Source organism: Pipra filicauda, unplaced genomic scaffold (assembly GCF_003945595.2).
Source record: "Pipra filicauda isolate LSUMZ 115617 unplaced genomic scaffold, ASM394559v2 scaffold77_size3566232_pilon, whole genome shotgun sequence".
In the NCBI taxonomy this organism is placed as follows: domain Eukaryota; kingdom Metazoa; phylum Chordata; class Aves; order Passeriformes; family Pipridae; genus Pipra; species Pipra filicauda.
The window spans coordinates 685,851-705,242 of NW_024104953.1; the positions used below are offsets into that span (position 1 = coordinate 685,851).

Here is a 19,392-nt window from a genome sequence, read left to right on the forward strand (position 1 = left end):
AATAACTTGATTTAGAAAATGAAGAAGAAATTTCAGCATGAGGTCTAATTCTCCATGTAGGCAGATTTGTATGCCATGCTTCAAACATAGTATTTTTAGTTTAATATAAGTAGGAATGTGTACATGCATGGGTACAACATAGCTACATCGCTAATTTTATCCACATAAAGGGGAAAAAAGCTTCTCAATTCCCTTTCTCATGCCTCAGAAAGCTCCTAAAAATGTGCTTGTACTCAATGTTCCTGTAAAATCCCCAACAACATGCTGAGAAAATACTATCCCCAAATGCTAATTCTTGCAAAAGATGTTTGCATGAGAACAGAGGACATAAAATGGTTCAGCAACCAGCACAGCCTAGTTTTATTTGAAATGCCTTCTTTGCTAATGGAGGAATAAACTGTATTTCTCAGATAATTACCCTCTTGGCTGTGGTGGAACTAGATGGTCTTTAAGGTCCATTCCAACCCAAGCCATTCTGTGATTCTCAACTACCTTTGTGTGTTTCTGAGCACACAATGCACTGTTTGCCCAGAAACAAGCCAGGCATCAAACTGGCAACTTGCTGCCCAGCCCTCTCAGGGCAGTGTCTGCAAGCCAGTGTTTCCTAAAGTTCCCCAAATCCAATGCCCCCTCTCCCAGGGAGACACAAACCCCTCTAGCAGGAGGAGTAGGAAGTTGCTCAGGCTGATGGAGCACTGAGGAACAGTGATCTGCACACCACACGAGAATGACAAAGCTGCTAAAACCTTCTTTGGACTTAGACTTTGGAAGATTTCAGTGGGGATCCATTATATCCCAAAACAGCTCAGGAAGGAAATCAAAAAGACTGGTGGCATATTGGAAATCAGCCATTTCGTACCAGCGAGTGTAGTGTGTTAGGGCACTGTTGATTATCCTGCTGTACAAAAATAAGTCTTTTATCTTTCCAGTTTGGGTTGAACTTGCTAGTTGACTCCAGAAGTCCTTCCATGCTCCCACATGCTACCTGGAATTACTCCCTTGTATTAGCAGTCTGGTGTTTCAGTAATGAGCTGATCTGATGTCCAATATTGGGGCCTGGGGATGGGCTGAGATGTCCATGTACTTCCCTGGCGTAGGAAGACCCTGAAAAAATTAAGTAAGGAAGTCTCAGGTGTGGAGAATTTCCCCATAGAAAAGACAAGACCTCAGAGGCATGGAGTCTTGGGACTTAGTTCCTTTGGTTCCTCACCTTTCTAGTCCACTTTATATAATTAAAAGGCCTGACTATTTCCATGAAATTGTTAGAAGGAAAGTTTTCTACGGGGGAAGTAAACTTGTCCCATACCAATACCTGTGTCCCCACTGCCAAAACTTACTGTGGTTTCTATTTTTCTACAACAAAGCTGGCATTTTTTAAGGCAACGTTATATGGTGCAATTAGATATTAAATACAGCTTGCAAGGTCCTTATTTTAGGTGAGGTTTTCCCTGGTGAACAGCGGTGGAAAAGGCAAGGAGCTCTGACTCTGGAATAACTGCTTCCCAGGCTGCAGAGCCACCCTTTGTGAGAATGCAGTCACACGGCAGCACTTTGTATCTCCTGACAAAAACAGATTCTAATCGTTCATTTCCATGTAAAAAGGCCCGTGCTAAGGGCCTCTTGAGCTCCCGTGTCCCATTTCTGCCTGTGAATCCCCTTTTATGAACTGATCCCCGAAAGCAATCAGTACCTCCAGCTCAGAGGAAATCAGGGAAGTGCCAAGGAGGATCAGGGCTGCACATGATCAGGCACTTGGGTTTGCAGCAGGACTGACACTGCTCTGGCTCCGTGGTGATGAGCTCATGTTACTGAATTTGGGATGACTTTGAAATGCCAAGCTGAAGTCACATTCCTGTTTCTCCTCTATTTTACGGACTTTTCCTGAACTAGTCTGCAACGCAGCAATGCTTGAATTCAAATCCTCCTTCAAAAATAACTCCTGTTATGCCAGCTTGGAGATGGTATCAATGACTAGGATTTTACTGACAATAAAATATACCAATATTTATCAAACACCGGCCACTGATTGATGTTTATATGACACTGATCACAAGATCCTTTCCCCCACCCTACACGGCTCTGATTCTTGCTATTGCAACATATCTAAAATATCTCTTTTTGTTTTTATCAGTGTTGTGAGGCACGGAGGAGAACATGGTATTTGATTAGGTTTCTTGGAAATCTGGACTCTGGTCTCGGCTTGTCTAAGACTTCTTGTAAGATCGTGGTCTCTTAGGGGAGTGATAATGCTCATTTTGAGCAACTTTCTTTCTGTGTCACTGACTTAGATGGTAACAAACAGTCCCAACCTCTCAAAATGTGTATGTGCAAAACGAGGCCACGCTCCTGCTTGAATTCCTGGTGTATTACAAGTTTATACATCACTTAACATCTTCTTGGCACTGTAAAAGCAAATGACATCTATTATTCCTGGTTTTTCTGTTGAAAAAATAAATTTGCTTACCAAATTAATCTGAATGTAGATGTCAGTTAAAGTACATCTGCTTGCAGATAGTCTGTGAAATAGTGGTAACACTGATAAGGGAATATTAATTCAAATGATCACATGCCAGGTATTCCCTATGACTGCTGCAAATCCCACTGTGTGTAGAGAAGTCAAGGTATTTTTTTATTACAATCTGTGATGTTCACTCCTAGCTTTGTGCTCGCAGTTCTGTAGCTGCTGGCTGCTCTGGAGCATGAGCTTTCTTTACAATAATTGCTCTTCCTTCTTTCCAACTATGTCATGACCTTTTATATATTTACAAGGCCGCTGGGAAAATGAGTGTTGAAACCTAAATTCATCATCAGCTGTTTCATCGAAACCCTTGCATAATCCCATAAAAAGACAATTGCAAGATAAATTGCTATTTGCTTTCCAAGGGCCTATTTGAACTCTCACCAAAGCTATGGAATGCCTGTAACCAAAGTGTGATTGGGCCCTCTCACTCTGACCCATTAGTCCCATTCATCTCCCTTTTCCTAAAATGAGAGGACTCTTGGGTGTTGTGGAGCTTGATGTCTGATATGGAAGGGGAGTAAGGAATACTCTGGAACAGTCAAACATTGGCTGTTTCTCCCTCTCCTCCTCCTGCTGGCTGTTTTGCTGATAAATACCAACGTGTCGCCCGTGGTGGTCTCATAAAAGCCATTTTTCCTCCTCTGTTTAACCTCCTACCTTTCTCTGACAATGCCTTTTTGCTTCTAGCAATGTCTTCTGGTGGGGAGGTTGGTAAATGTTGTTTCTGATTGCTCAGCAGGCGCCCTGTTAGAGCAGATTGCCTCCCAGACAGCCAAGTGCTTTACCCTTGAGTGCTTTCCTTGCCTCAGAGTGCCAGGACCATCAGTGGAGCCCTTTGTAGCTCTCCCCTAAATCCCAAATCCCAGGCTGCTCTTAGTTCCTGGAGAATGCTGCTCTGTTGTTTTGGGTTTTTTTCAAGAGAATGATGTTGGGAAATGCTTATTATAATCATTGATTAAGCAGCATAAGAGTTTGGATAGGCCAGAATAGCTTTGAGCTTCTGTGATTCAGCTTGAGCTTTGTGAGCATGGAGGACATTTGTTCTTAGATTGACTTCAGAAGTTGTGCTGAGGCAGCTCATGGATTGTAGGAGACTAACAGGCTCTTCCTTCCATTATCCATGTTATTTTTTCAGATGAGCAACATTAAGAAAATTAAATTCGAACAAGCTTCTCTGAAATGTAACAGTTCTGTTTGGTTTTTTTTTTCCCATTAAGAGTTAACAATTCATTCCAAGAGGTATTGTGGCTCAAAGATTTACATCACAGCAAAATTGCTCCAAGTTTTAGAAACATATTTTAGAGCAACTAGGTAAATGGTGTTCTATTGCTTTGTGACTAATGTTTTGTCAGCTGTGGAACTTCACCCTTTACAAGTGCAGGTTCTGTAAAATAGGATGGTAATGAAAGTCTGGTGATTCAGGGTTGTGTATTATAAGAATATTTCTGAAAGCAGCATAGAGAAAAATGTTAGCAGGTTATCACAAGCCAGAAAATCTCCAGAGATGCTTCAAGGTTAGGTACATCATCAGAATCTTTTTGGCTGAGCTTGTGAGGAGTATCAGAAGACAAAACAGCACTTGGGAAATCTAAAAAAAAAAAAATTGAAAGCATTTCAAAATTTCAAATTTCCAGTGCAAGAAATCGAACACAAATGTTCTCCTTTTTAGCATTTGAAAGAGTTATAAACCTCTTTCTATAAAGGTTGAATGGAAATGAAGTAACACCTGCTGGGTGCTCTGGTGATGCCCAGAATGCAGGGCAGGCACATTCTGGGCTGCCATCCTTGAGGAATGAAACGGGCACGAGTCTTCTAGAGGGACCTGAAGGATTCATTTGAGTTCAAGGAAAGAGGGTTGGGCCAGATCTGAGAACAGAACTCACTTTTTCAGGCTCATAATCTCACATCCTTTCTAAAGACAATCCATCCTGCTGCCAGCTTTAATATGTTTGGGTTTTTTTTTAAACTGTACCAAATCTGTAAGCTAGACCTAAATTAATCAGCTGCCATGGGACATGACTCCACCATGGTGATGGGAAATGCAGCTGAGGGCTCCTTCCCTTGTTCCTGAAAGGAAAATATTGCTCTGTCATAGCAATACATGCAATAGCTTTGTGGGAATTATGGAGGGGAATCCAGAGAGAGTGTACACTGACTCTCACTCTGCTTCCAAAAGATACCAGGAGATCTCTAATGTTCAGAAAAGCATAGGCCAGCAGTGTCCTCTTTGCATGAAGCACAGAGGTCCCATTCATGTGGCACCTACCTTGTTTAGAGCACAGAATTTCTGGGGATTTTCAAGGCAATTTCTGCTTTGCACCCCATTTAATGCTCTTGACTTTCAGTTCAGCTCACAGCTCAGCTTGGATGTAAACTGAAGCAGGTGAGAGAGTCTGCTTTCCAGTTGCTTCTAATGTGCCTATATGGGGTTCTGGGACAGAAGCTGAGAGCTAGAAGAAAATAAAAAGGGCAAAGATGCAGCTATTATACTGGCATAAACAACTGCACAGCTTTGAAGTCAGTGGACCTTTGGTGGTTTACACCAGCTGTGATTTAACAAACCTGGTAGGCCATGAAATCTTTCATAATTAACTTGGACATTGTTAAACGTGTCGGGTGTTTTATGGAGCGGTTTTAACAGTCTGCAAAAAAGAGTATTATGCTATAAACTCAACAGGGAAGCAAGAACAGGTTACAGTACATAAAAAGGGCGAGTTAACACTTTCTAGGGAATGCAGCAACTGACTTTTTGACTTGTAATTTTAACTGTTGCAAGTATTGCAGTCATTTAGTGTTCTGCTGGTAATAGTTTTTTTTTATAACATGGAGGTTAAGTAGGTGGGGAGTGTTGGGGCTCAGTTTCAGCTGCTGGTTCTACACATGAAATGCTCCTGTGAAAAGCAAGTGCTCAGAGCTCTGCTGGTTGCCCCAGTACTGAATTAATCCTTCCATGACGAGTGAAGACTCAGGGTGGAGGTCTCAGGTGCCAGTGGGTGAGGAATTCTGTTCCCCAGCATCTCCTATCCAAGCCATTCTTCCTCACATAGGGTGTTGTATGGAGAACTGTGGGATGTTCCCTGTGACACAGATCCATAGATGCCAGCTGTGTATCAGGACAATCCATCTGGAGTGAAATATGGCCCCAGTGAGTTGTAGCAGTGACCCAGCCACTTCATATCCACACAGACACTCTTTGTGTAGTGGTTTCCAACATCGTGCATTCATCTTTATTCCCCCAGTTCTTGAAGGCATTTGTGATTCTAATGATTTCGACAGGAAACGGACTTTTGTACAAGATTTTCCCCTCCCCTTCCAGTTTCTCTTCGTGCAGCAGCTGCTGTTGCCAGGCTGTCTTTGTTGCTATGGTGGTGGTTTGTGTGCCAGAATTTTTATATTCACTCTTGAAGAGTCACCTGATGGAGTGGCTGTGCCACATAACTTATCAGTCTCCCTCATAAAGATAAAGGCTGTATCTGACTGCTGTTCTGTACATATGACATCTAGTAAATGGATCAGATCAAACATAAACAGATTCCAGTGGCCACTGGCCGAGAGTTTGAGGTATTAACAGCTGAATTCTTTTAGTAAATGAGTGACTTTGAGTTTGGTAGCTTTCATTTCTTTACACAACAGTCACAAAGCAGCTTTGCTACACCTTGTGCCACTTGCCTCACTGGTAAGGTTTGAGTTTTCCTGTCTGGGTGACGTGAAAGGAGCTTTTTATCAGGAGGACTGAGCTTTGATCAGACAGACCGGGTCAAATTTTCTATATTTCCTTGCTGGAGAATTGTTCTGTAGAACTTAATGATCCCGCTCCCACTGATAATTAAAGTATCGTTTGACCCAATTTAAAATGCAATTAGGATGATAAACTCAGCTCCACCAGAAATATATCTTTAACCCCAACTCCTGCAAACACTTGCCACTTATATTTAATTCTTGGTATGTTCAGTCCACCACGTGCAGTGAAGCATTTTCTAGGCTGAGGCCAGTGCTCCTTTTGAAAATCTAGATTTACACCAATAAAATTAGGATAGCAAGTGACACGGAGAAAATTTATATGTATTTTTCTGAAATCAACTTTAAAATACTAAAATGAATTTTTAATGCATTTCTTGTATCACCTCATGATACAATCTTGCAGTGTAGCTTTTGCTGTGTCTTCATTTGACCTGACTTTGATCAATGCTGTCTGTTATTTAAATCAGTTATTGCTCCTTTGCCCTATTTGTTTACACACATTTCCAGATGTGTATCTAAAACATTCTGTGTACTCAGTCCCCTGGAAATGAAATATTGGTACCTAAGGCCATTACATAAAAAATAGTGCTTTATGGATATATTGCATTCAAATAACTTGTATTACTTACACAAGGTAATCATTTTGCTGTGCAGGCTGAGATTTTTTTTTTGAACCTGCAGCAATGAAAACATCCAGAAATAGTTCCTGTGGCAACATAAGGCCAGCAGGTGCCACATCTGAAATGTACAATTTGGAATAACTATCTGAATTAGCCCATTGAGATTTTTTTTTTCTAACAGCAGGTCTTTGTTTCACTGTTGGAGCTGAAAGGGGCTGAGTCAAGAAGTAGAAAATGCACATAATATGTTAGATGTTTGCTGAGGCTTATGGCACACTTGGAGGAAGGTGCCTGCTTCTTTTTTTTGCCAGACTTGGTCCAATCATCTGATGATAAGACCTTTGTACTCTTTCTGGGTGTAACAATCCTGCTGAGTGAAGCTGGTTTCCAGGTCACCAATCCCAGGCTTCGTGGAAAAGGAAGCTCAGATTTAGACACGCTGAATTTTTGTGTTTGCAATACATACTATGTACCAAGAAATGTGCTCCTAGCTGGAGCAGATGCTACTGAAGCACTAGCAAGAACACGGAAGCCAGCTAGCTGGGTTGAAATTCAAATTCCCACTGATTTCAGCACAGGCTGAATCATAAGCACTTTGCAGAGCTGTTGTTTAAAAGGCAGAGTCATAGTGCCATTTCCTATTGTGCTGCTTCTTCCTTTTGATGCAAAATCCATTAGATACCTGCCATATAAAAGGCATGTTTCTCTTCAGCCAGATGCCATCAGATGAGAATACTCAAGGCTGAAAAGCCTCCAAATTGCTGCAGACAATCCTTCCTATCTGTCACGCCAGACACTGCTACCAGAGCCTGTCCTGATCTATAGGCCCAGCTCTTCGGTGTTCAGATCAGTGACTGCCAGGATTCATCAGGAATCCTGAGGGTATCATCAAAAACTGACATTGTTTTTCCCTAACAAAGGTTGTAAATGAGGCCAGGCCAAGTGAAAGTGGATTATGGACCTGTTGAGAACTGCCACAGAGTTGGCACCACCCATGGCACGTTTACGTCTTCCCAAGGTCTGATTTTGGTGGACTGCTGCGAATGCAAGTGCTGAAGGGATCATGGATAAGCACTGTAGCATCTGTGCTCTTTGCTTTTGTCTTCTGAGCATTTTAATATTTTTTTGTTATTCTTTTGTACACTATATGCTGAGATGAGAAGCCAGTTGTGAAAATGATCCTGGAAATCTCTCTCCCTCACCCCGTCACTGAGCAACTCCAAAATCAGTGCGGCCAAACTCAGAATTTGTTATTGTTCCTTTAAGTCGTGGCAAATGAATGGAAGTGAAAGCACAGCACCACAGAGCTGGCTTTCCTCCTGATTGATGCAACACCCACATTTACACAAGGTTAATAAGAATAAAAAAAAGAGATCAAGTGGGTTAATTGGCCTTGGAATGTGTATGCTGCAGATTCATCTCCCACTGAAGGCAATGAGAAGCTTTTCATTGAGGGGGAGAATTTGCAAGAGGCACAGAGGAAAAGCTTTAACAACTCTGTTAAAGAGCAGATCAGGAGACCAATATGCCAGTTTTGTCGCTTTTTCATTAAAAAAAACCCAAGCAAACATCTTCCAACTTAGATTGTAGATATTTTTACCTAGAGCTGTTTTGAAATACCATTCCTCCAAACTAAACAACTTTTTTCTTCAGAGACCTTCTTTCTACATGGTTGGCTTTGTCTGTAGGAGAAGCTTGGCCTGCTGCCCTGAAATCCTAAGGGTCAATTGGAAGCCTTGACAGAGAAATTAGAAATCTCATGTGCTGTGTCATCTGATGCTTTATCACTGCTGTGACTGCACAGGGCCACAACCAGAGAGAAGGTCATTGGTGGAGCACATCTGACTTTGTTCTTCAAAAACCTTTCTTTTAAGCTTCTGGATTTAGGATTTTTCTGGGCAAGAGGATGTTTTGCCATCTTTATGCCTTTTGAACTGAGTATTCCTAAAACTGAATTAAAGTCATGTGCCTTTGTTCTGAGGAAGCCCCTTCATCCTACGAAAGCAAAAAGCTTTGGTGAAGCAGTTTCTGTGTATTTAAAGCATAGAGCCTTTTTGGGAGTTGTTTGTGCTGCTCTCTTTAAGAGTCTTGGCATCACTGTGCAGGCCCAGCGCTGCCCTTCTGCTCTGCTTTTGCCGTAACTATTCCCTCAAAGCTAAAACTAAACTAAAACACAAGAAGTTCCACCTCAACATGAGGAAGAACTTCATGTTGAGAGTCGCAGAGCACTGGAACAGCTGCCCAGGGCGGGTGTGGAATCTCCCTCTCTGGAGATGTTCCAAACCCACCTGAGCAAGTTCCTGTGTCACTTGCTGCAGGTGACCCTGCCTGGGTAGGGAGGTTGAACTGGATGATCTCCAGAGGTCCCTTCCAGCCCAAACTACTCTAGGATTCTGTGATTCTGTGACGTTGCACTCGGTCCCCCTGCACTCACCCTTTTTGCATCCACGTCTCTCAGCAGGACAGGACACACGGCCGCTCACCCTCGCTCCCTTCTCGGGCCTTTCGCGGGGGTGCCGCAGCCCCGCGGAGGGGAGATACGGATCTGGCATTCCCAGCGCCTGCCTGCCGTCCTTCTGCCCTCCTGGGAGAGCCGGGAGTGCTGCCCGGGCCCGACCCCGCTCGGGGGGTCGGGCGGTCTGTGCGCTCGGGCGGTGCCGGTGCCGGGAGGTGGCGCCGCGGTGCCGCCGGCGCTGCCCTGGGCGCGGGGGAACCTCGGGGGCCGAGCCTGGCGGGGCGGGAGGAGGAGGAGGAGGAGCGGCACGGAGGGAGGGAGGGAGCGGAGCGGGCAGCGCGGCGGCTCCGTGCCCTGCGTGCGTGCGCGTGTGTGCGAGGAGCGGGCGGGCGGGCGGTATAGACAGGATATATAGAGGATGTGCCGCCGCATGGCTCGCCCCGGCCGCCGCCGCCGCGCCAGCTCCTTGGGCGAGCGCCAGTGAAGCGTCGTCTCGCCCTCGCCGGCCGGGCAGCGCCTCCCTGCCCGCTCCAGGCGCTCCCTGCCGGCCTCGCTCCCGGGTTTCCGGCGTCCCTCCCGAAGCGGCCGCGCCGCGGGCGAGCGGCGCGTCCATGCGGGGCCGATGGCCGGGGCTCAGCCTGGGGTGCACGCCCTGCAGCTCAAACCCGTCTGCGTCTCCGACACCCTCAAGAAAGGCGTCAAATTCGTCAAATGGGACGATGTGAGTACCACCCCCCTCCCTTACCCCGCTTCCCCCGGCAGGGGCACGGCTGTAATCCATCCGTAATGGGGCTCCGGGTGCACGTGTTGCGGCCCCCCGGCCCTGCCCGCTGCGGGAGGGCAGGTGCGGGACCCCGGGGACGGGCGATGGGTGTCCCCGTCCGGGACCGGCGGCCGAAGGCCGGGCAAACTTTCTCCGAAGGCTCCCCGGTCTGCGTTCGCTTGGCCGGTGCGAGCCGTGTTGTGCTGCCTCCTTTAGCGAGCGCCTGCCTCTCCCGCCTCCCGTGTTTCAGTGTGCATGTTGCCACCTCTGTCCTCGTAACATAGTTGTTTCAACCTGTTCTTTCATCTCCCGTCTCCTTCTCCCAGCTCCTCTTCTTTCCGGCTCCTGTCCTCGTCTCTCTCTGGTGGGATTATCAAGCCCTTGGATGCATTCTCCCAGGGCTCACAGCTTTGGTACCCTCGTTCATCTTCCTCTCTCCTTTCTTGCCTCAAAATCATCTGCTTTACCTTTAGCACTTGCTGCTTCCCAAGCCTTTACACTTGCATTGCCTCACATAGGGAAGGAGTGTGGTTTCCACTTCACCTTCGGTAGCACAGCTGTTCAGCAGCTGGAATTTCCTTCTTCGCGTGCCGAATGTGTCCGGGACAGTTTCAGAGAAAGGGAACTTTTCTTTATTTAGTTTTCCGTTCCCCAAAGCCCGTTGTGTCCTCTGCTAGCCTTGCTCCTGCCGTACAGCATCGGGTGTTCGTGTCTCAGCTGTGCACGGAGGAGCAGGTGCCCCAAAAGGTCTGTCTGGAGACACAGGGGCAACGTGAGACTCGAGCTGTGGTAGAGGAATGGTTGGGAAGGAAGGCAGGCGCTCTGAACATCAGAATTGTTGAGGATGACTCGTTTTGAGTGCTCTTATATTTTTACTGGGACTTTGAGTGTGCTGACATCCACAGCAACAACTGGAGGGCCACAGAGAGTGAGAAGGAGCAGTTCATGTGTAACCACTGTTCTTGTTACATATTGCTATTTTGCCATTGCTTTCCAGCAATGGCAAATGTGTAAGCCTGACCCCTATAAACCTGTGATAAAACGCTCTCAAGGAGAGAAAGAGAGAGAGAACATAAGAAGCCGAACTTGCTGTGTGAAATTTTATTTACAGTAATAAGCAAACACAGCTTTAATAGGCTCGGCAAACTGACCTTGTCCACGGTAGTAAACATTGGCTTGATACAGGTTATTTATGTTCAGGAACTAAGCCTGAATGACTTGCCTGGGAAAATGTTTTCTTGCGGTTGACATTTTCCTCAGGATAGGAAAAGGCAGCGCAACCTCAGCCTTGTCACTGCAGTTATTGTTTTATTTTTGGTAAGCTACCAAGAAACTTCCACAGGTCTATGCGGAGGTCAAGTGATTGAAATCTCCAGACTGACAGTCCAAGCTATCAGGCAGCAGTTTAAATTACTAGTTTAAGTGCTGTTTCTATGTATTGTACCCGTAGAATCAGGAGGAGAAGAGGTGTTCTCCATGCACAGTGGATGTTCAGTGACTAACCTGTCTGCTATGGACTAATAGCAGAAAAAAGATTAAAACCTGCAAACCTAAAGGCTACAGTAATAAAATAGAGCTAAACTCTAGCAAAAGATGTGCATTTCAGGCTAAAGGTGTTACTCAGGGATACACAGGTGTCACCTGGAATGTGTGACTGAGGTGAGAGTCCTGTTGTGTTCAGTGAGTGCTTTTGCTGGCAATCTTGTGAAAGTTGATGCGTATTTAGCTACACTCTTATGAAGAATTCTGGCATTAACTCGTGGTTGTCTGTGCATTGTGTGTATATCTGCACATTTCTTGTCCCTCAGCCTCCCTGTCTTGCCCACAGTGTTTCTTCTCAGCAGTGGAAGCCCCACAAAATCCAAGATTTCAAGGAAAGTGTGTCCCTTTGCTACGCTGGCCGTAAAAAAGATCTTCACGCAAATTCACGTTAGATGACTTTGCAAAGTATTTGCTATTGAGCAGCCAGTAACCAACTTCAGAGCCTTTGTTTTCCAGGAAATTTTTCTGCTTGAGGGTTTTAAAAAATGGTTATTAATGTGACCCTCTGTGGTGTGTCATGTAAACGGGCACGCACAACCTCCCCAGTGAAACAATGGGCTCTAACGAGGAATAGTAAACTGCAGCATGGAACAGTAAAACAGGATTGACCATAACGAGTATTTGGGCTCTGCTGTGCTCCCAGGGTTGCTCAGAAAAGCCAGGCTCACATGCTGATGTTTGTTATGCAGTTTTCCTTTCACTGGGGGAGTGAGAGCAGGAGCTGAGCTCTTCCATGTGCACTGGGGCAACATTTGTTCCTCTCTGAAGCACGTCCTTGTCGTTCCCTTCCCTGCTGCTTTGGGTTGCAGTTTAAAGATGGTCCTATTGACTTGCCTTTGTGTTTCGTGAAGCCAAAGTGTTGTTTGTGAATTCTTATGACTTGCACCAACTTTCAGCCCAAAGCAAAATTTTTCCGGCTGAGTTCTAAACCACTGGAAAGCAGCGACCTTTTTAAATGGGAATGCTGGGAGGATTTAAAGCAGAGCATGAGAGGCGTGTAAGGAATTTCATGGTGTCTGGAGTGATGGTTGTTAAAGACTGTACTTGCCAGCTTTGAGAAGGATGCTGTGCTGTGCAGAACAGGGACAAAAGCTGGAGCGACAGAGACTTTAAAACCAGCCCCCACATTGGTATCCCACCCTGAGCCTCCGTGCCCGATCAGGAACTCTGAGGCACTAATAGATGTGGTACTGATGGTTTGCATGGACTCCCTCTCTGAGGAACAGCAGTGGAGTTTGCTGCATGTCACACATGAACCTCAGCACTGTGATGGTGATCCAGCTGGAGAGAGAAATGCCTGGCCTGAGCTTTGCTGAGAGGAGAGAGGGAGGTTATGTCAGCCCCTCAAGATCACATACAGGCAGGTGGAAAGCTTAAAATTCCATTTCCCTTGCAGACCACCTTCAGTTGTACGAGCAATAGGATCAATTAAAAATTTCTGGCTTTGCAAAACAAGTCCCTCTTTTGTGCCTCAGGATTGGATGTGGTAATGCTCACACCACCCAATGCCTAACACACTCTAATACACAAATTCCATTTGGGATCAGGGTATAAAGCACTAAAGTCAAACAGATTATTGTTGTCCGGTAACTTTGCCTTTCCTCACACTGTTGCTGTTTTATTCTGTAACAGTATTACAGGTTGGAAAACATATTTTAGAAAGAACTCTTGCTCTTGACATGGAGTTTGGCTTCCCAAGGCACTGGGCAGGAATAGCTGATGTTGGAACAGGTGAAAGATGAATGTGGCTGGTTTCTTAGGCGGTTTTTTGTGGATGTATCCACCTGTGTGCCTGGTTCCAGATGGTTAGTTGGCTGAGCACTCGCTTCTCCAGATCATATTTCTTCAGTTGGACCTCTACAGCTGCTTCTCCCTTAGTGTGGGAAGAGACTGAGCCCTTAACTCCTGCTCTGGCTTTGAACAGATGTGCTCATGTTCCTGGAGAGAGGGAAGGCTTCAGGAAGAACTGACCTGCTTCCCTTTGCTGTAGTGATACCCAGGTTGTAATAGCTCTTCCTGATGAGAGTTTTTACAGCAGTTTAATAAATAAATTAAAAGGTGGCAATTAAGCCCATGGGTGAAGCTTTTTGGGTAGGGGGTTAAGCTTAATGTAGCAGAATGTGTTGATAGTGGAGAGGAGTGATGAATCCTGAGTATAAAGAGTGACTTTACTCAGGACTGATCTGACTTCTGAAGGGCTGAAACCTGCCTTGGCTGACTTCTCTCCCTGTTTTTCTCTGACCTGTGGTGGGAACAAGGTGGGCATAACAGAGTGAACAAACATCTCAACAGCCAGAGCAGAACTGATATTTTCTAAGAGCAGCAGTTGGCCCACTGTAGCAAGTGAACGTGATGGGGCATATTCAGAAATAGATTTGTTTTCATTTCCTGCTTAAAGGCTCCCTTATCTTCCCCAGTGATAATGTGTACTCTGCATAAACACTTTGCCGGCTCTCTGGGTGGCTCACACTATCACTTGCGAGTTAAGTGTACTGGGGAAGGAATGTAACTACCCAAATTGAGGGCCATCACTCCAATTTTCTAGCCGTACATTTTTTTTCCCCCAAACTTTGGATTACTGAAGGATAGGTAGGATTGCTTAGTGGCTGCAGCACTTGCTCAGTGAGCAGCAAAAACAAACCTGGGTCTTTTAAGTTCTCTTTTAATGCCTTTCTCTTGGAGCACTTTATCTTAACAAAGCATTTTTGAGCTCAAATGGTGAATGTTATGTTTGCAGCCTTCTTTATTTGTTTAAAGTCTTCGAGAAGATTACCAGGAGCATGAGATACATCCCCTTTTAACCTTAGAAGTAAACGTAACATCAGAATATCGTTATTATAGATAAGCTGAGATGAAACAAATAAACAACCTGGGAGTTTTGAGAAGTTGTTTTAGGATCTTGATGCTGAAGTGACTTTCTTTTTCCCTTGCCTTTTTGTGTTTGTTTTTAAACGCTGCACAAGCCTGTCACTCCAGTACATTAGTGAGGCCATGAAAAATGAGCAGCCATTGTTCTGTGTGTATAAAGTAAAACAATAAGCTGAAGAGAGTTTGTTTTTTTTTCTGTTTTCAGTCTGGAGGGAAGACGTTAGCCCTAAGTTCTAGTGTTTTTGCTGGCTCTTCTTTGTTGCTGATCTTCATGTAGTATACAAATATCAGCTCTGTGCTGTATAGAAATACCTTAAACGAGAAGAAGTTGTGGTTTTGGTCTTTTGCAACATAGGAGAATAGATGGAGATAAAATTTTTAACAGTTAACATATATCAAAGGGGAAAGCCCTAACTTAACTCAATTAGCAAACTCTTTATCACTTTGGTGTGGGGGGAATAAATTTGAGAATGAGATGCCTGTCTGGGAAGATCTGGTGGAGTCTTTACATATTTAAATCACAGATAACATCTGTTATTGTAGCATCAGAGCTCTTTGGAGTGTTGGTGGATAGTAGGGAAAGCCAGAAAACAACTCCTAAATAAGTGAGGATCCGTTGTGAAAGAATTATTCCCAGAATAACTGGGAATCTGGGTTGTGCACTGGATGCTTTCTTCTCTTCAGTGTTTGAATGCTCAAGACTTTTTCTGGTGGGTTTTTTTGTTGTTTTTTTTTTTATTTTTTAAACAAAAGCTGTAGTGAAATAGTTAAAAAATAGTTAACTAATCACTATGGAGTCTTTTATCTATTATAAAGTAAATGCTTCATAAGCACTTTTGAATTTATTTTCACGAGGCCCACTAGATGACAAAATGTGTTCCCAATTGTGCTGTTGTAGGTCCAAAAAAAAAAAGACCAACGTAAAAACCTACGAATTTTTAATCTGCCATTAGATACCTTGGACCTAATTTCCAGCCTGCACAGCACCACACAGTCAGATGTTCAGGATGCCTCCCCAGTGACTTCAGATGAGTTTGGGCTCAGCATCTCTGGAAATTAGAAGATGAAATGTGGAAATTCAATTCCAGTATTCCCTCAAAATCAGAAGGCAGCATTTGTGCTGATGAACAGACTGGCTTAAATGAGATTTTCTCAGCATCACACAAGAACTCTCTGGCTGAGAAAAAGAATCTTCCTGTTTGGCATTTGGCTACTTTTGTTCCAAAGTTCTCCCTTCATTCTTTTTTTTTCTGTGTACTTGGCAATATTTAAGGACTCCTGCAGACAAATCAAGACTACAGGCAGTGAGAGTATAATTAGCCCAAGAGTGGGGACATCTTGAGAAATGATTTGGGGTAGGACAGACTTCTGAGAAACAAATCCCACTCAGGGTGCTCCTGTCAGCTTGCAGGACTTTGATCAGCACATTGACTCGTGTCCTGTGGTGCTGTCACCAAAGCTCCCCTAGGATTTAACCACTCTAACAGAGAAGAATATTTTCCTGCATGTTCCTGGTGAACAAGTGGGCTTTCATTTTATGAGTCTTGTAGGCTCAATTCCAGTTTGTTTTGGTTTTTTTTTTTTTTTAATCCTGTTTCCAACTTCCACTCATTTCACCTTCTCCAGCATTTTCTTCTTGCACTCTTGCTTTGCATGGCAGATTTGGTTCTTCTGCCCTCAGCAGAGGAGGACATCTTTACCCTTCCAGGTGATTTCAGGAGTTCATGTGGGATGGGGGTTTTCTCCCTGTCACTGTAGCTCAGCTGTCAGCCTGAAGAACTTCATAATCCTGATTGTTTGGGTCATCCTGCTTAGTTCCAGCCTGAGTACACCCAGTGTATTATGGAATTTCCAGCTGATACATCTGCTGCCTGTGTGTGAACTGGAGTGTTGCTATTCCTTCTTCTCCACTTCCCCAAGCCTGGAATCCCCTGGATCTGTTGGGTGTCAAGAGAGCTCCATTTCGGGGCTGTCCCCACACTTGCTCAACCACAGTTCACACCCCTTTGCCCAAGTGAAAGAAATGCTGAAGAACATTTTGCCTCTGCCAGAAACAATTGGTATTTTTTAGCTTTGTGGTTGGAAAGCAGCTTGGCAGAGATTCTCCAGCAGGAGATTCAAGCAAATGAAATCACTGGTGTGTGTCAAAGTTCTCAGGTTATATTTGGGGATGTTCAATGTCTCTGGAAACCTGAGGCAAGCCCAGGAAACAACAGCCTGGCTTAAGGCAGTGTCATGAGCCCCCCTCTGTTGTAACAGCTGAAGTAGCATTAAAATGTTAAAAATAAAAGTATTAAAAGGGAGGTGGCACTTTTTGCTTGCTGATGTTGGATGTAGTCTGGGGGACCCACAGTAAAAATCAGGCCTTGAAACAGTTACCTGGCAGGTATTTAATTATAGATTTGTCCATTGATCTTCTGTGCCTGCTTGGTAAGGATCCCAAAGTTCTCCGTGGCATTTTGTGGGCATAAATTTGAAGGCTTTTTGTTTAAAAGTATAAAGCAAAGAATATTGCTAATGCAGGACCTGAGGTTGCACAGCCAATTAGGAGGCAACCTAATGGAATAAGTATAGAACAGCCACATTACTCATTTGAGGCTGTGGAATTGGAGGAAAGTAGAGAATTGGCCCTAAGTCAACAAATAAAAAGGTGGAATTAAAAGCCCTTCAGGAAAATTATTCACTTAAGTTTAGACCCAGTGTGATGTGCAGCACACTGGGACTGCCAGGCCACCCTGTCATTCCAGGAATTTGCAGCAGGAATCTGTGGGAAACTGAGCCACTGCTTGGCACAGGCACCCATGGGTGGCTCTTACAAAGCCTCATAACCCACAGTCATTTGCACCAGTGACTGGGACACCCTTTCTCCTTTTCCTCTTCCCTTTCTGGTCACAGCTGACTTTTGCCTTGGTCATCTTCTCCTGAGCCTTTTTTTTTATGTACTTGGAAGTGTCCCAAGAATCTGGGGCTCCTACCCAAAGGGCTGTTTGCTGTGGACATCCAGAGGAATGTAGGAGCTATACCCCTACTACACATTGAAATTTAATTTTAGAGGTGTACAACACTGACATTTTGGTCTCATGTTCTGGATCTGAGTGGGTCAGCAAAGGCACAAATGTCTGCTCCTGATTTGCTTGTCCATGAAGTTTTGTTTGCTGTTTTTCTTTCCTCCCCCTCTGTTGTGTCCTGCCCTTTACCTGCTTCTTCAGAGCTGTGCGTGGTTGGTCAGTCTGCTCAGGGGAGTTGCGAGGGCAGCTCTTTGGGTGAGAAAATTGAATTAATGGCCTTCAGAACACTCCCGTGAATGACTGCAGGCGTCTTATGGGTCGTAAACCACACATAGTACAGCAGTGTTTGTAAATAAACGAACCAGACAATTGTTAGTTGAAACAAGTTTCTATTTCAGAGCCTTGAACTGCTGCTCTTCTCGACTGTGTGCTGCAAAAAGGGGTTTTCATGTATCTTTTTGATTGCTGCTGCCTTTGCAAGCCCTGATTGCAGAGTAGGATAAAAGCAACGGAGCTGTTCCAGGTGACAAAGGACTCTGTTAATGTGGAGTGAGGGGAGGGACTTTCAGAGCTGACTCAAAGAAAGTTTATTTCCATTTCTCTGCACCCAGAACACTGTGGTATTTGGTAGCACAGACTTAAAACAGTTCTAGTTAGATTGTAGAATACATAGAACATTCAGAATGTAAAAACCATTCAGTTAATTGTGCTGTGCCCAATGTCAGAGTGGTATAGTTAATTTAAAAATAAAACCCCACAACTAAACAACTTCCTGGGGCAGAGAATCTTAAATATCCAAGGCTCATCATTATCCTTGTCATGATAAGGTTTCCCTTGTGTCACCTGATGGATACTGAAAGCTCTTTCCCCTCATCCTCTGCTTTTTTGAGTCTGATTTCAGGCAGTATTTTACAACCCTCACCTACAAAAGTATTATTTGATAGCTCAGGTAAACCCAAACACCTTTGGCTTAAAGCAACTGGTTTGAAATGATTAACCAGCCAAATTGGTTAATCCTGGAGATAATTGCTTTGCTCCACTCTGCTTCCCATCACTTCTCTTTCCCTCTGAAGTTGCACACATCTCATCCAAAGGGAGAAAGACACGTAGGCTTTATCTTTGCTCATTTGAAATTATTTGCACACAGGCTGCACGAAATAAGCTAAAAAAGGAGAGTTATATTTCCAGAGCAGTTTGTTTCCTCTTTTTTAAATGGCACAGGTCTTAGAACCCTTTTGTAGCTGCTTGTGGGTCCACTCAATGTCTCTTCAAGGCCTGGTATATTTTAAAAATAAATTTGCCTGCTGTATCAAACAATTCCCAACTTTCAGGTGTACAAGATGGTAGAAACTATGGAGAAATGGGGGGAAAAAGATTCTACAGATTCTACAGATTCTCCCTTTTGAGGAGGAGCTCTATGTTTAGCCTGGGTTTGTGAGGGAGCTGAGCTAAGCTGAGGCAATTTTTCTGCCTGTTTGCCTTTCTCCTCCTTCCTGTGCTCCCTCCAGTACTTCTAAATCGAGTTTGGCACATGGGTAGAGATCTCTAGACAGCAGTGTCTTTGCAGATGTCATGAAAAATAGAAGAGGAGAGAGACCAGGCTGCAGTGGTGTCAATTATTGTCAGGCACCAGAGAATCCCAGGGGTGAGGGGTGGGATGAACTCCCACCTGTGGAAAAGGCTTTGGTTGGAGCCTGAATCTCTGGAGTCAGGTACCTGCTGTCAGTCAGAAGCCATAAATATGGAGGTAACAAGGCTGCCTCTCTCAGAGTGCTTAAAGATGTGCCTGGTTTTAAATGACCTAAGCTATGGATGTTACCAGACTAGGCAGATGTTTAACTGATGAGATGGAACATATATATGTGTATATGCTC

General features: G+C 44.4%; 1 protein-coding gene and 1 long non-coding RNA gene across 3 annotated transcripts in view; one reads left to right on the forward strand and one right to left on the reverse strand.

Annotated features, from left to right (window-relative positions):
• Positions 1–1,588: 1,588 nt before the first annotated feature.
• Positions 1,589–9,464, reverse strand: LOC120324939. The gene is made up of 3 exons (XR_005566666.1): positions 9,317–9,464; positions 4,788–5,645; positions 1,589–4,109 (listed from the first exon to the last, which is right to left on the reverse strand). It is a non-coding gene; the product is annotated as an uncharacterized LOC120324939 (long non-coding RNA).
• A 269-nt stretch (positions 9,465–9,733) lies between these two features.
• The window catches only part of PLCB1 (phospholipase C beta 1), a 334,613-nt gene continuing 324,954 nt past the window's right edge, over positions 9,734–19,392 (forward strand). For both annotated transcript variants that reach the window (XM_039389844.1, XM_039389845.1), the window contains exon 1: positions 9,734–10,058. In XM_039389844.1, coding sequence (XP_039245778.1) covers positions 9,960–10,058 — 99 coding nt within the window. In that variant the 5' untranslated portion in view covers positions 9,734–9,959. The remainder of the gene's footprint in view (positions 10,059–19,392) is intronic.